Source organism: Stenella coeruleoalba (genome assembly GCF_951394435.1).
Source record: "Stenella coeruleoalba genome assembly, chromosome: X".
Classification (NCBI taxonomy): domain Eukaryota; kingdom Metazoa; phylum Chordata; class Mammalia; order Artiodactyla; family Delphinidae; genus Stenella; species Stenella coeruleoalba.
This window is the reverse complement of record NC_137152.1, coordinates 41,075,955-41,090,928: the sequence shown is the minus strand read 5'-3', so window position 1 is coordinate 41,090,928 and position 14,974 is coordinate 41,075,955. Positions and strand designations below refer to the sequence as shown.

At 48.0% G+C, this 14,974-nt stretch overlaps 1 protein-coding gene across 1 annotated transcript; it reads right to left on the bottom strand.

Moving 5' to 3' along the window:
• Positions 1 to 6,499: 6,499 nt before the first annotated feature.
• LOC307180408 (uncharacterized protein) lies at positions 6,500 to 8,923 on the bottom strand (the record flags this gene model as incomplete). The annotated part of the gene is made up of 2 exons (XM_079910649.1): positions 8,429 to 8,923; positions 6,500 to 7,306 (listed from the first exon to the last, which is right to left on the bottom strand). Exons 1-2 carry the CDS (start codon positions 8,654 to 8,656, stop codon positions 6,500 to 6,502), a joined length of 1,035 nt encoding a protein of 344 aa, XP_079766775.1. The 5' UTR covers positions 8,657 to 8,923.
• Positions 8,924 to 14,974: the final 6,051 nt, after the last annotated feature.

The following is a 14,974-nucleotide window of genomic DNA, read 5'->3' as shown; positions in this document are numbered from 1 at the left end:
GTTTGAGAAATCCCACGGGATTGCTTCAGTCTTCTCCACGAATTATTGGGGGTGGGGGCGGGGGGGGGGAGACTGGTGGTCATTAGCATGGAGGAGGGTTGCCAGTGTGTAATGTAGTATTGTAGGTGAGAGTGAAAATGAAAAGCAATTCTCCCCTGGTCATGGATTTAAGATAAAACAATTCCGTAAAGTTTCAGAGTTTCGTCCTCAGTGCTGAGGTGCTCAGATACAAGGCAGGGGGTGAGTAGGGAGGAGGGTGCAAGGAGCACAGGAGGTGTGTTTGTGGGGGACAGTTTCCAGCCCTGGGTCCGCGGAGTAAGGAGGGGCCTGGCGGATGGTGTGGAAGGATGTGTGGTCGGTGAGCTGGCGGTTTCCAGGAGGTTGGGGCTATCAATGCAGGGGCACTAGAGCGAGGGAGCTGGAGGCCAGGACGCCGTGTTGGGGGTGATGAGAGGGAGGAATGCTATACACCATGAGGGCCGCGGTCTTCCTGATGCCCAGGGCGTGACCGTGGGCAGGGGGATGCTCGGGTGGGGAGAAGAACATCGCTGAGGTCGGAGAGGCTCCGGGGTGACCGGCTGAGCCTCGCGGGCACTGAGGTCGCCGGGACGGATCGGAAGAGTGAGGGCTGAGAGGAGCACAGTTCAGTGTGCCACGGGACGAGGGCGTTCACAGGCCGGGGTGTTAGACCTTCGCGGTCTCCTAGGAGTTTCGACTCGCCCAGGAAACAACAAGAGTCGGAAGCCGATGCAAAACGCAAGAGGTTTATTGAAGGCCGGTGCACCGGGGTTCCTTGGTCCTCACGCAGGAGGCCGGAGAAGGAACCCCCCCAGGGCGTGAACATGTATTTTTATAGGTCTCAATTTCCTGTTATGCAAAGTGTGGATTCAATTGTGATTTTTAATGATAGGTTCTTAGCCTCTGTTCGGACCAGAGAGGGAACCTGTCCCAGGCTTCCTGATTGGTTCTTTGACAGATACCTTTTTTACATTTTGTTTATCTCCCTCCTTCTCGGAAGGGGGCCGGACATCCTGGAAATTCACCCATTGTCTAAGAAGCCCCTATTGTCTGGAGAGTTCTTAATCATTAGCTGGAACAATGTCCCTCGAGTCCCACATTTCCCCCTTTTTCTTGTGACTATTGATTCCAATCATGGAATCTCAATCTTCTGTTCGTAAACTTTGGTACTGTTGTCTTAGCGTTAGAACTTGTACAGTACTGATACGTTCTCTAATAAATGTTATCAAGCGATTTAGAATACATGGTCCAAAAGTTAAAATCAACAATAAAACAATAAGAGGTCCCAACAGAGTAGAGATTAAGGTGGTAAACCAGGGGGATTTATCAAACCATGATTGAAACCATCCTTTTTCATTTTCTCTCTCCCTTTGCCTTTTATCTAAGCGTTCCCTTAGTTTATCCATGGTTTTGGTAATGGTTCCTGAATGATCAATATAAAAGCAACATTCTTCTTTTAGAGCGGCGCATAATCCCCCTTCCTTAAGAAACAGCAAATCTAGGCCTCTTCTATTCTGCAACACCACTTCTGAAAGTGAGGTGAGTGATTCCTTTAGTTGAGTTATGGAACTTTCTAATGCTCGAAGGTCGATGTCTACAGCCTGTCTTAAACTTGCATAATACTGGGGTTGTTGTATGAGGGCTGTGGTTCCTGTTCCTATCCCAGCAGTTATTCCTAGTCCTAGGAGCATGGCCAACGTGAGGGTTATAGGTTCTCTTTTCCATCTTTTTCTTCCCTCGTATTCATCTAGAAAGGATGAATCCGAATGATAGATAAGTCTAGGAACTAATTGCACTAGTACACAAAAATCAGCTGAAGTGTTAAGAACTTCCAGAGAAACACAAGGGGTTAGCCCCGTGTTACATGCCCACCATCCATCTTGGGGAGGTACAAGATATCCCGAGCCTGAAGGGAGGCTAAAATCATGACAAAGGTGTCGATGGGACTGGGGAGGTGCTCCTACACAAGTACCATTTCCAAAAACCGAAGACAGAGTTAATTTACTGTTCCCTTCCTGTTTCCATCGACAATGGTCCGGGGAGCTGACATTAGTATAATTAGAACTATATCCTATAGCATCATAGTAAGGGGGAGGGGCAGCATAACAAAGCCAACATGATTTTGTAGCCTCCGGGTTTGTAGCATTAAGGACCGTAAAAGCTGCCTGCACCAAAGAAAGCATTCTATCCTGGGGGGTTCCGGGCTTAATCGTTGTCTCTTTCAGCCCAGAGGTCCCGTTATTTTTAGGGGCTGGGGGTAACAGGGGGGGGGCCAAGTACAGGGTTTGGGCCTATCGACACAGGAGCGGGAGTCTCAATTTTTAGCTTAAGGGTCATCAATATTCCCAAATCATATCCATTCTTGTAAAATCTAATGCCCCATGAATGGCCATTTATCCATTCTTTATCTCTTTTTCCAGGATTACTAAAGGAAATTTTGAGGGGGTGGCACCATCCTGAACATTCGGGGGCGACAGATTGGGGACCCCTATAAGAAGTATGAGTATAGTTGGCTGTTACTGTAATAAAATCCCAAGTTGAGGTGGGTCTCCAATAAGTATCTCCTGTGGTTTCACATCCCCAGTTTTGGCAATAAAAATTTTCGGTTCCCCCACATTTATAATTCAGGGATCGGGGGCGATGGAACCCGGGGCATACATAGAAGGAGAGGGTTCTGAGCCAACTTCTTCGGACCTGATTTTTACAACCCTCTCCAGAGTAATCAGCTCTAGTTAGAAGTTCGGACGGAGCATTATGCTGATCATAATAACCCTCTAGATCCCAATAGGGAGCTCCTATGGCCAGTTTACAGACATCAGGAAAAAGGTCTGGCCACCAGGTCCAGGGAGGTGCAGTATGGCTAATGGACCAGGTTACATCTCCAGTTTGAGAAATTACCTGCCAAGTTAGACGTTGGGGCAGGTGAGGGCTAAAATCACTTACAGTCAGTAAAGGCAGTAAAATCAAAATTATAAGTCTTAGGTTTGTAGAAGCTTGAGTTTGAGCGGGTTGTCGGTTCTTTGGGTCCGCCATCCTGATGATGCCGTCGCTGGTGCAGCTTTCACGTGTGAAGCATGAATCCAGCCAGCGATGCCGTCCACTTTTATGGCCGTTGGGGTGGTGAGGAGGACGGTGTATGGTCCTTTCCATCGAGGTTCCAACGTCTGGGTTCGATGCCGATGGACGTATACGGAGTCTCCGACTTGGAAAAGATGAGTTTCTCCCGGTGTTCCCGGTTGGTAGGCCTCGGCGAGTTGGGACCATATCTCCTTTTGGACCAGTTGGAGTCCCAATAGCCTAGCATACAAGTCAGTGTTATTTTGACAGTCTGGTTTTATTTCTTCTCCTAAGGTGAGAAGAGGAGGTGGGGCCCCGTATAGTACCTCAAAAGGAGTAAGATGGTATCGGGAAGGTGTATTCCTAACCCGAAACAGGGCTAAAGGAAGGAGCACCGTCCAATCTGTACCGCCAGTCTCCAAGGACAATTTAGTTAGGGTCTCTTTTAGAGTTCTATTCATTCTTTCTACCTGACCTGAACTCTGGGGTCTATATGCACAATGTAATTTCCAACCAGTCCCCAAATATCTGGCCACATCCTGACTTACCTGGGCGACGAAGGCCGGACCATTGTCGGACCCTATTACCTTTGGCGCCCCAAATCGAGGAAAAATTTCTTCTAGGATCTTTTTGGCTACCACAGCAGCTGTTTCTTTCTTCGTTGGGAAGGCTTCTATCCATCCTGAAAAAGTATCTATAAAAACCAGGAGGTATTTATTACCGTACCTTCCAGGACGTACTTCGGTAAAGTCCACCTCCCAGTAAGTTCCTGGGCGGTCTCCCCTGAGCCTTTTTCTAATTTCAAGTTTTCCCTTGTGAGCATTTACCTGTTGACATGGAACACATTCCTGTACAATTTGTTCAGCTAATTTCGTCAATCCAGGGGTTCCGTACCCGGTTTTATGTAACAGGGATATCATTTTTTTAGTCCCCAGATGTGTCCATCTATGAATCTGTTGTAACATGGATTCTGCTTGCTGAGGGGACAAAGTTCCTTTTGTTGTGGCCGGGATGATTTCCTCGTCGCGGCCTGGTTTTTCAGGAACTTTATCTGACAGTCCTAAAATGACTTCTCCCGATGCTATTTCTCGGGCCACTTGGTCAGCCATATTATTACCCCTAGTTATTGGGGTATTGTCTTTCTGGTGTCCAGGGCAGTGAATGATGCTAACTTTAGTGGGAAGCATGAGTGCAGCCAATAGAGCCACAATTTCATCTTTGTTTTTAATTTCTCTGCCACTTGAGGTTAGCAACCCTCTCTGTTGGTAGATGGCACCGTGGATATGAGCGGTAGCAAATGCATATCTACTGTCCGTGTAGATGTTTACCTTTTTATTCTCTGCCATCTCCAATGCCCTTGTCATGGCAATTAATTCAGCTCGTTGGGCTGAGGTCCCTTGTGGTAGCGCAGCTGCCCAGATGACTTGTTTTCCGTCTACCACGGCTGCTCCAGCTCGACACTTACCTCCTTCCAGGAAACTGCTCCCATCAGTAAACCAAGTAAAATCAGCATCAGGAAGGGGTAGGTCCGTCAGATCAGGTCTACTACCGTGTGCTGCAGCCAACACTTCCTGACAATCATGGATGATGGTGGAGCCTTCTAAATCGGGATCAGGTAGCAAGGTAGCTGGATTGAGTCCTGTGGCTGGAGCAAACTTGATGCGATCTGAGTTTAGCAACAGGGTTTGGTAATGGGTCATCCTGGTATTAGTTAGCCACCTACCCAGTGGTTGACGGATTACATTCTCCAGGGCATGAGGAGCTGTTATCGTTAGATTTTGTCCTCAAGTTAGTTTGTCAGCATCTTTGACCAGGGCGGCTACTGCAGCGATTATCTTTAAACAGGTGGGCCATCCTGATGCCACGGGTCCAATTTTTTTGACAAATAAGCAACTGGGCGATTCCAGGGACCCAATTTCTGAGTCAATACTCCTTTTGCAATGCCCTTATTTTCGGCCACATATAAATGAAAAGGTTTGGTTACATCTGGCAGTCCTAGGGCTGGAGCTGAAAGTAAAGCTCGTTTGATTTGGTCAAAAGCCCGTTGTTCCTTTTCGCCCCAAACGAAAGGAGTGCTATTTTTGGTTAGGGGGTACAATGGGGCCGCCAGCTCAGCAAACCCTGGAATCCATAGTCTACAGAATCCGGCCGTCCCCAAAAATTCTCTAACCTGCCTGGCGTTTTTGGGAGCCGGAATTTGGGCCACCGTATCCTTTCTGCTCTCCGTGAGCCATCTTTGTCCCCCTTTTAACAGGTACCCCAGGTAACTGACCTGTTGTTGGCATATTTGTGCTTTCTTGGCTGAGGCTCTATATCCCAGGGTTCCGAGCTCTGTTAACAGTTTTTCAGTTCCCTTGATACAATCTTCCTGGGTTTCAGCAGCTAATAAGATGTCATCAACATATTGAAGTAGCGTTACCTGTGGATTTGATTCTCTATATGATGCTAAATCCTGATGAAGAGCTTCATCGAAGATGGTAGGGGAGTTCTTAAATCCCTGAGGTAAACGAGTCCATGTCAGTTGGCCAGATATCCCTGATGCTGGGTCCTTCCATTCGAAGGCAAAGTAGGGCTGGCTGAGGGGAGAAAGTCTTAGGCAGAAAAAAGCATCCTTAAGGTCCAAAACAGTATACCATGTATGTTGGGGCGGAAGAGTGCTTAAGAGATTATAAAGATTTGGTACTGTGGGGTGGAGGTCCGCCACTCGTTTATTTACCTCACGCAGGTCTTGTACTGGTCGATAATCATTAGTTCCCGGTTTCTTAACTGGCAGGAGAGGGGTATTCCACGCGGATTGACATCTTACCAGAATACCCAATTCCAGCAACCTCTGTATGTGAGGACGGATGCCGTCTTTGGCTTCCTTACTCATGGGGTATTGACGAACTGTTATTGGGGTGGCAGTTGCCTTGAGTTCCACTAGTACTGGGGGCCGATTTTTAGCCATCCCCATACCGGCGGTTTCTGTCCAGGCTTGCGGGAACCGAGTTACCCAGTCTGTGACATTAACTCGTGGAGATGAAGGTTTTTCATATAATTTATATTCATCTTCCAATCTCATAGTCAATATTTGGAGTAATCTTCCCTTACTGTCAGTTATGGTGGGACCTTCCGGTTGGAAGTGAATTTGAGCCCCCACTTTGGAGAGCAAGTCTCTTCCCAGCAAAGGATAGGGGCATTCCGGAATAATCAAAAATGAATGGGTTACTTGTCCAATCCCAAGATCTACTGTCCTTCGTGTGGTCCATGAATATTGTTTATTCCCAGTGGCTCCTTGTACCCATGACCTTTTAGCTAAGATAGGACCTTTTGAGTGGAGAAGGACGGAGTGCTGGGCTCCGGTATCTACCAAAAATTGAACAGGTTCCCCCTCCACTTTAAGAGTTACCCGGGGCTCAGGGAGAGGGTTCGAGCCCTGACTTTCCTAGTCTTCTTCTTCCAATGTTAAGATTTTGTTTCTGGTTGGCCTTCCTCCATTCTTTTTCTTAGGGCATTCTCTCGCCCAATGTCCTTTTTCTTTACAGTAGGCACATTGGTCCTTGTCTAATGGCCGCCTTCTGTCTGCCGTTCGCCCTTCCTGCCTATTTCTATCCCCTATATTTCTTCCTCCAACCACAGTGGCCAGTATCTTACTTAAATTCCTCTCCTGTCTCTTATCCCGTCTTATTTCACGGGCTTCCTGCTCTTTCTGCTTTCTTTCTTCCTTCTCTTCCTCTGTTTCTCTTTTGCTATATACTTTATCTGCCTCTTTTACTAACTCCTGAAGCGAAAATCCCTGCAAGCCATCTAGCCTCTGTAATTTCTTCTTAATATCAGGGGCCACTTGATCTATGAAAGCCATTGCTATAGTAGCCCTATGTTCCTCCGAAGTTGGATCATAAGGGGTAAAGCGTCTAAAGGCTTCCATTAAACGTTCCAGGAACACAGTTGGAGATTCCTGGGGCCCCTGAGTGACTTCCCTTACCTTAGCCAAATTAGTGGGCCGTCTGGCTGCTCCATGGAGACCCGCCACCAGAGCCTGGCGATACATTTTCCGGCGCTCCCTACCTTCCGGGGCATTGAAATCCCAGTTTGGCCTGACGAGTGGGAAACCAGCATCAATCTCGTTAGGCAGCTGGGTAGGTTGCCCATTGGCGCCTAATACATTTTTTTTGGCTTCTAAAAGAACCCGTTGCCTCTCCTCAGTCGTTAGGAGAGTCTGAAGCAGCTGCTGACAATCATCCCATGTGGGCTGGTGGGAGAAAACAAGAGATTCTATTAAAGCGGTAAGGGCCTGTGGATTTTCGGAAAAAGTTGGGTTATGCATTTTCCAATTATAAAGATCTGCAGAGGAAAAGGGCCAATATTGGAGAGGTCTATTCCCTTGGCCATCGGGGGGGCCATATTCTCTAAGAGGTAGGGCAGTGGAGTCCGGGGAGAGAGCCCTCTGGCTCCTAGTGCCCGCTGAGGGACCCTTTCTTCTTCCATCATGGATGGTCCCCTTGGTGCCGAGGGCAGTGGAGCTGGGGGTCCTCTAGGTGGTAGGGGATTTGGGGCCGGAGGATAAGGGGGTGGGGAATCCAAAAGAAGCAAATCGGACTGCGGGTCAGGATAAATCGCTTTCGGTGGATCTGGGGCGCCGGGTAGCTTTTCCGTGTTGGGGTTTTTCTTTAGGGCTAATATCTCCGACGCTGCTGATGTGTGCGCGGACGTACCTGTTGAGGAAACAAAGGGTCGGACCCACGGAGGTGGGGAGAGAATTAAATCTTCCCAGACCAAGACATATGGTACTTGGTCTGGATGTCCGTGGGGTCTTATATTAAATATCTTAGACTTCAGCAACCTAATCTTGTCTAATAAAAAGGATCCTTCAGGGGGCCATCCTATCTGAAATGTTGGCCATTCAGAGGCACACAAAGTCTGCCACTTTCCTTTCTTCACCTCTACTGAAAAATTATGGGCTCTGGCCCGAACTTCGGTCCAATGGCTTAGGGTGAGGGAAAGAGGAGTCGTCATAGTTTGTCCCATTGTCGTCCGTCAGAGAAGAAGAATAGACCACAATACAGAAACAGTTAAAACTCCACGAAACACATATACGTATGGGCCACCGCGAGCTCGCTTCAAAACCGAAACCTCTTCAGATGGCAGTTGTCACAAAGGGAACTGCCGAAACCGAGTGAAGGGGAGACAGAGTTTGCCTCTCCTTCCAGATGAGCCACCAGGGCGTCCCCTAGGGCTCATGGACGCCGGCTATTAGCACGTCTGCCTAGCCAGGGGTCCATACAGATTCCACAATAAGCCGATTCTTACGGCCTTCCTCCGATAATGGCCCACAAAGAACAAGGGACAAAGAGACAATCAAGCTCGAGCTTACCTGGTACCTCCAACTCCCGATGTTCTCGTGGTCCGGGGCGAGTGGAATCCCGGACAAGCCCCCAAATGTTAGACCTTCGCGGTCTCCTAGGAGTTTCGACTCGCCCAGGAAACAACAAGAGTCGGAAGCCGATGCAAAACGCAAGAGGTTTATTGAAGGTCGGTGCACCGGGGCTCCTTGGTCCTCACGCAGGAGGCCGGAGAAGGAACCCCCCCAGGGCGTGAACATGTATTTTTATAGGTCTCAATTTCCTGTTATGCAAAGTGTGGATTCAATTGTGATTTTTAATGATAGGTTCTTAGCCTCTGTTCGGACCAGAGAGGGAACCTGTCCCAGGCTTCCTGATTGGTTCTTTGACAGATACCTTTTTTACATTTTGTTTATCTCCCTCCTTCTCGGAAGGGGGCCGGACATCCTGGAAATTCACCCATTGTCTAAGAAGCCCCTATTGTCTGGAGAGTTCTTAATCATTAGCTGGAACAATGTCCCTCGAGTCCCACAGGGGGTGGGCGGGAGGAGAATGACCAGGGGACTGGTACCAGTCCCGCACGTGGTGGGGGGGCAGGTGCTGAGGCAGTGGGCGACAGGACCCGGACAATGCCCGAGATAGACCATCTAGCGGACCGGGACGAGGAGCCTGGCACGAAACTCACTGGGCTCCCGCGCGCAGGCCCACAACCCGCCAATCGGATCACAGCCCCGCCCTCCTGGCGCCGGATCTTCCCGGGCGCCCTGACTTCCTGCCGCCGTTGCTACGGTTGCGGGGGCGGGACTAGAGGGGAGGCTGCACTACCAAGGATGGTTCCGCCGGCAATCGGAACGGTTCCCTTCCTTTCTGTGGTCCTTACTGGCGTCAGCCTTAGTTTCGGCACCCACGTTCTCTAGTGGTCGGCGCGGAAAACCAGCAGAAAGCATGCATTTTCTTCCGTGCTTATGGCGTTCGGTTTCTCTGGTCTGCAGGTGGCAGTGTTGCGCCGTGCACCCGCTCGGCCCGTTTCTCCCCCGCCCTTCGCGCTTGAAAAAACTCCGCGGAGCTATTTTTTTTTTTTTTTTTTTTTTTTTTTTTTTTTTGCTTGCGGAGCACAGGCTCCGGACGCGCAGGCCCAGCGGCCATGGCTCACGGGCCCAGCCACTCCGCGGCACGTGGGATCTTCCCGGCTCGGGGCACGAACCCGTGTCCCCTGCATCGGCAGGCGGACTCTCAACCACTGCGCCACCAGGGAAGCCCGGAGCTATTTTTTTTAACTGCAAGAAGTGGCGGATTTTTTCTGCGCCTGCGCCGGTTGGCTGGTTGACGCTAGATCTGTTCCTTTCTTGGAGCCCTTTGTGAAAAGTTTCTGAGCAAAGACAGTTACAATTACAATAAAACAGTATAAGCTACAGTCCCCTCAGCCACGGATGTCCATTAACAGTATTTTGTGATCAATTTTCCCAGAGGCTTTTCTTCAAAATGTGCATTTTAAACATACCAAACTTCATTTTTGCATCGAACCTTAATTTCCCTTTTAAAGGCAGTTGTAGATTTTTAAAAATCATTTTCATATTTTTAGTCCTTTTACTGAAAACTAATGAAAACACAGTCTTAAATGTTGATGTTTTTGCAAATCATTGGTTTTAAGTACATTCACATTGTCGTGCAATCATTACTACCATCCGTCTCCAGAACCCTTTTCATCTGCAAAACTGAAATTCTGTACCAGTTGAAGAATAACTTCACAGTCCCCCCAGCCCCTGGCACCATCATTCTTTCTGTCTCTATGAATTTGACTACTCTTGGTACCTCATATAAGTGGAATCATACAGTATTTGTCCTTTTGTGACTGCGTTATTTCACTTAGCATGTGTCTTCAACGTCCATCCATGTTATAGCATGTGTTAGAATTTCCTTCCTGTGTAGGGCTGAATAATATTCCATAGTGTGAATATGCCACATTTTGTTTATCCATTCATCCATCAATGGACACTTTGGTTGTTTCCACATTTTAGCTATTGTGAATAGTGCTGCTATGAACATGGGGATACAAATATCTGTTTGAATCCCTGCTTTCAATTCTTTTGGATGTATACCCAGATGTGGAATTGCTGGATCATATGGTAATTCAATGTTTAATTTTTTTGAGACATCACTGTACTCCCAACATATTTTTTACAAAATCTCCTGCTTGTGACTGTGGTTCTCTCAAGGTTTCATAGAAATGATCTGGAGTAATCGGACCATCTTTAATATTTGATACCTGGATGAGAGCAAACTGTTTGGCATACTGGTCAGCCAAGGAATTTTCTTTTGTCTCATGGGTTTGTTCCCTAGTCTAAACTTTGAATATATAGATAAGACTACATAAAAATAAAATCTGTGCATCTGAAAACCTCAAATATAATTAAAAGGCAAAAAACAGAAAAAGTATTTTCAATATGTATGACAGAATGGGGGGTCAATTTCTACACATACAACTATTAAAGTCAATAAGCTAATTATTTTTAAAACATTAATAAATTCTGGTGAGGATATGAAAACTAAAAATTCTCATAGAATGTCGATGGCAAAACAAATGGGTATTATGTTTTGGCAATGTGCACCAAGAGTGTTAAAATGTTCATGCCATGCCACAACTATTGAAGCTCATGCGCCTAGAGCCCGTGCTCCGCAACAAGAGAAGCCACCACAATGAGAAGCCTGCACACTGCAAGGAAGAGTAGCCCCCGCTCGCCGCAACTAGAGAAAGCCCACGGGCAGCAACGAAGACCCAACGCAGCCCAAAATAAATACATAAAATAATAAAATAAAGTTTTAAAAAATTGTTCATGTCTTTCAATCTACTCCTGGAAATCTATTATAAACAGAGATGGTAAAAATATGTATGTACAAAAATATTATTTTCATTTTTCTGGAGGGATAATCTTTTTTTTTTTATTTTTATTTTTTAGCGGAATGCGGGCCTCTCACTGTGTGGCCTCTCCCGTTGCGGAGCACAGGCTACTCCGGACGCGCAGGCTCAGCGGCCATGGCTCACGGGCCGAGCCGCTCCGCGGCATGTGGGATCTTCCCGGGCCGGGGCACAAACCCGTGTCCCCTGCATCGGCAGGCGGACTCTCAACCACTGCGCCATAATCTTTGAAGAAGGTACCAATGTGTTTTCCTTGTATATATTTTCTTGACTGAATTTCCCTACAAATTACTAGTGTGAGTTCTCTATCAAAAAGCAGAAATGGGTAGTTGAAGAACAGATATCTGCTGTAAGTTTAAAGAGAACATAGTTATCACACTGAGTCTTGTGGCTAGAAAATCTTTACCTACTACACATTATAGCAAATACTGACAATAGCACCAACAATAATAACAGGATAGCTACAAGTGCCAAGCTAAGAACCTGTTGGGTAATTGATGCTGTACACCACCCATGAGGCAGATGCTATTACTGCCCTCATTTTATGCCTATGAAAACTGTGGCACACAGAGAGTCAGCTGACAAGGGTCTTGGGGTTTCTCAATGAGGGTCCTTACATTCAGGTCCCAGTTCTGTCAGACTGTAGATTGCACACTGGTTTGCAGGATGCCTTCCTGCCCCCAATACAAGAATGAAATAAAATACTCACTGGGAAAGATGGTAAAACAGCCTGCAAAACTTTTTACGAAGTGTATTTATTCACAATAAAATGCTAAATGAAAGGGGGAAAAAGCCACATAGAAAATGGTTCATACACTACACCAGTATTATGACATGATAACATATTTACAAAGAAAAGCACCTGGAAGAAATCAGCTACTTGTTCATTAATTTAACAAATATATATTGAGAACACACTGCCAGGCATTGTTTTGTTAATGCTGCAAATACAATGGTGAGCAAAAACAAAGCAAAAAATATAGCACCTGTCCTTAGGACGCTTACATTATATTTCCCTTTGAGGTAAGGGTTCAGTGGTTATTCCTCCTTTCCATCTCAGTCATTAAATATACTTTTCCCCCACTCTTTCAGACTATGTATTCTTTTAGGAAGAGAAATGAAAATTTTTTTTTCAAGTCTCTTCAAATGATTTTTTTGAACACGTAACTCATGCTATATCTGAGATTAACAAAAGATGGTGAAGTCACACTGCAATATATGAATCTCATTGTGTTTAAATTGCACCGTTATAGATTAAAAATCTCTAAGGAAATTTATCACAAAGTACTATTCATGGTCATCAGTGGGTGATGGGACTCTGGCTTAGATATATTTCTTTACTGTATTTAATCTGTCCTCAAAATTTTTTACAGGGAAGTTAAGTGACTGGCGTAACTTACGACTATAGTTATCAGGTTCACGAAACAATAGGGAAAAGCCAAACACAGTACCATTGAGAAGCACAAATACAAGTTGCTAAGGAAACTAGGCAGCCACTTAGCAGAAAACCAATTTGAAAGGCAAAAAAGTTTGGGCTCCGGGGGGAGAATTTTGTCTAGAGGCCCCCGTGAAAGTGCACACTTCAAGTTTGAACCAGTAGACAGTAAGAAAAATCCGCCACTTCTTGCGGTAAAAGGCTCCGCGGAGTTTTTTCAAGCGCGAAGGGCGGGGGAGAAACGGGCCGAGCGGGTGCACGGCGCAACACTGCCACCTGCAGACCAGAGAAACCGAACGCCATAAGCACGGAAGAAAATGCATGCTTTCTGCTGGTTTTCCGCGCCGACCACTAGAGAACGTGGGTGCCGAAACTAAGGCTGACGCCAGTAAGGACCACAGAAAGGAAGGGAACCGTTCCGATTGCCGGCGGAACCATCCTTGGTAGTGCAGCCTCCCCTCTAGTCCCGCCCCCGCAACCGTAGCAACGGCGGCAGGAAGTCAGGGCGCCCGGGAAGATCCGGCGCCAGGAGGGCGGGGCTGTGATCCGATTGGCGGGTTGTGGGCCTGCGCGCGGGAGCCCAGTGAGTTTCGTGCCAGGCTCCTCGTCCCGGTCCGCTAGATGGTCTATCTCGGGCATTGTCCGGGTCCTGTCGCCCACTGCCTCAGCACCTGCCCCCCCACCACGTGCGGGACTGGTACCAGTCCCCTGGTCATTCTCCTCCCGCCCACCCCCTGTGGGACTCGAGGGACATTGTTCCAGCTAATGATTAAGAACTCTCCAGACAATAGGGGCTTCTTAGACAATGGGTGAATTTCCAGGATGTCCGGCCCCCTTCCGAGAAGGAGGGAGATAAACAAAATGTAAAAAAGGTATCTGTCAAAGAACCAATCAGGAAGCCTGGGACAGGTTCCCTCTCTGGTCCGAACAGAGGCTAAGAACCTATCATTAAAAATCACAATTGAATCCACACTTTGCATAACAGGAAATTGAGACCTATAAAAATACATGTTCACGCCCTGGGGGGGTTCCTTCTCCGGCCTCCTGCGTGAGGACCAAGGAACCCCGGTGCACCGGCCTTCAATAAACCTCTTGCGTTTTGCATCGGCTTCCGACTCTTGTTGTTTCCTGGGCGAGTCGAAACTCCTAGGAGACCGCGAAGGTCTAACACCCCGGCCTGTGAACGCCCTCGTCCCGTGGCACACTGAACTGTGCTCCTCTCAGCCCTCACTCTTCCGATCCGTCCCGGCGACCTCAGTGCCCGCGAGGCTCAGCCGGTCACCCCGGAGCCTCTCCGACCTCAGCGATGTTCTTCTCCCCACCCGAGCATCCCCCTGCCCACGGTCACGCCCTGGGCATCAGGAAGACCGCGGCCCTCATGGTGTATAGCATTCCTCCCTCTCATCACCCCCAACACGGCGTCCTGGCCTCCAGCTCCCTCGCTCTAGTGCCCCTGCATTGATAGCCCCAACCTCCTGGAAACCGCCAGCTCACCGACCACACATCCTTCCACACCATCCGCCAGGCCCCTCCTTACTCCGCGGACCCAGGGCTGGAAACTGTCCCCCACAAACACACCTCCTGTGCTCCTTGCACCCTCCTCCCTACTCACCCCCTGCCTTGTATCTGAGCACCTCAGCACTGAGGACGAAACTCTGAAACTTTACGGAATTGTTTTATCTTAAATCCATGACCAGGGGAGAATTGCTTTTCATTTTCACTCTCACCTACAATACTACATTACACACTGGCAACCCTCCTCCATGCTAATGACCACCAGTCTCCCCCCCCCCGCCCCCACCCCCAATAATTCGTGGAGAAGACTGAAGCAATCCCGTGGGATTTCTCAAACTCTCCAAACTGCCTGTTTCTGCCCTGTCACTCTGCTGCCCCTCGGCACACGTGCTCCTTGACTGCACACAGCCCCTCACCTCTGCCCAGGATCCCATGCCTTGCACCTTCTCAGGGACTTTGCGCCTGCAATTACCACCCCTCTCTCCTGAACCAGCACCTGCTCCCTCTACATCGGGGCATTCCACAGCAAAGGGGGAAACCCACCCTCTGCCACCACCCCATTCTGCAGCTACTGGCACATTACTGGTTGCCCTTCAAAGCAAAACTGCTTCAAATTCTGCTGAGATATTCTCTCCTCAACCGCCTTCAATGGAGCTTCTGTTCCAATCACTCCACTGTAATTGGCCTTGTCAAGGCCACCATTAATATCCA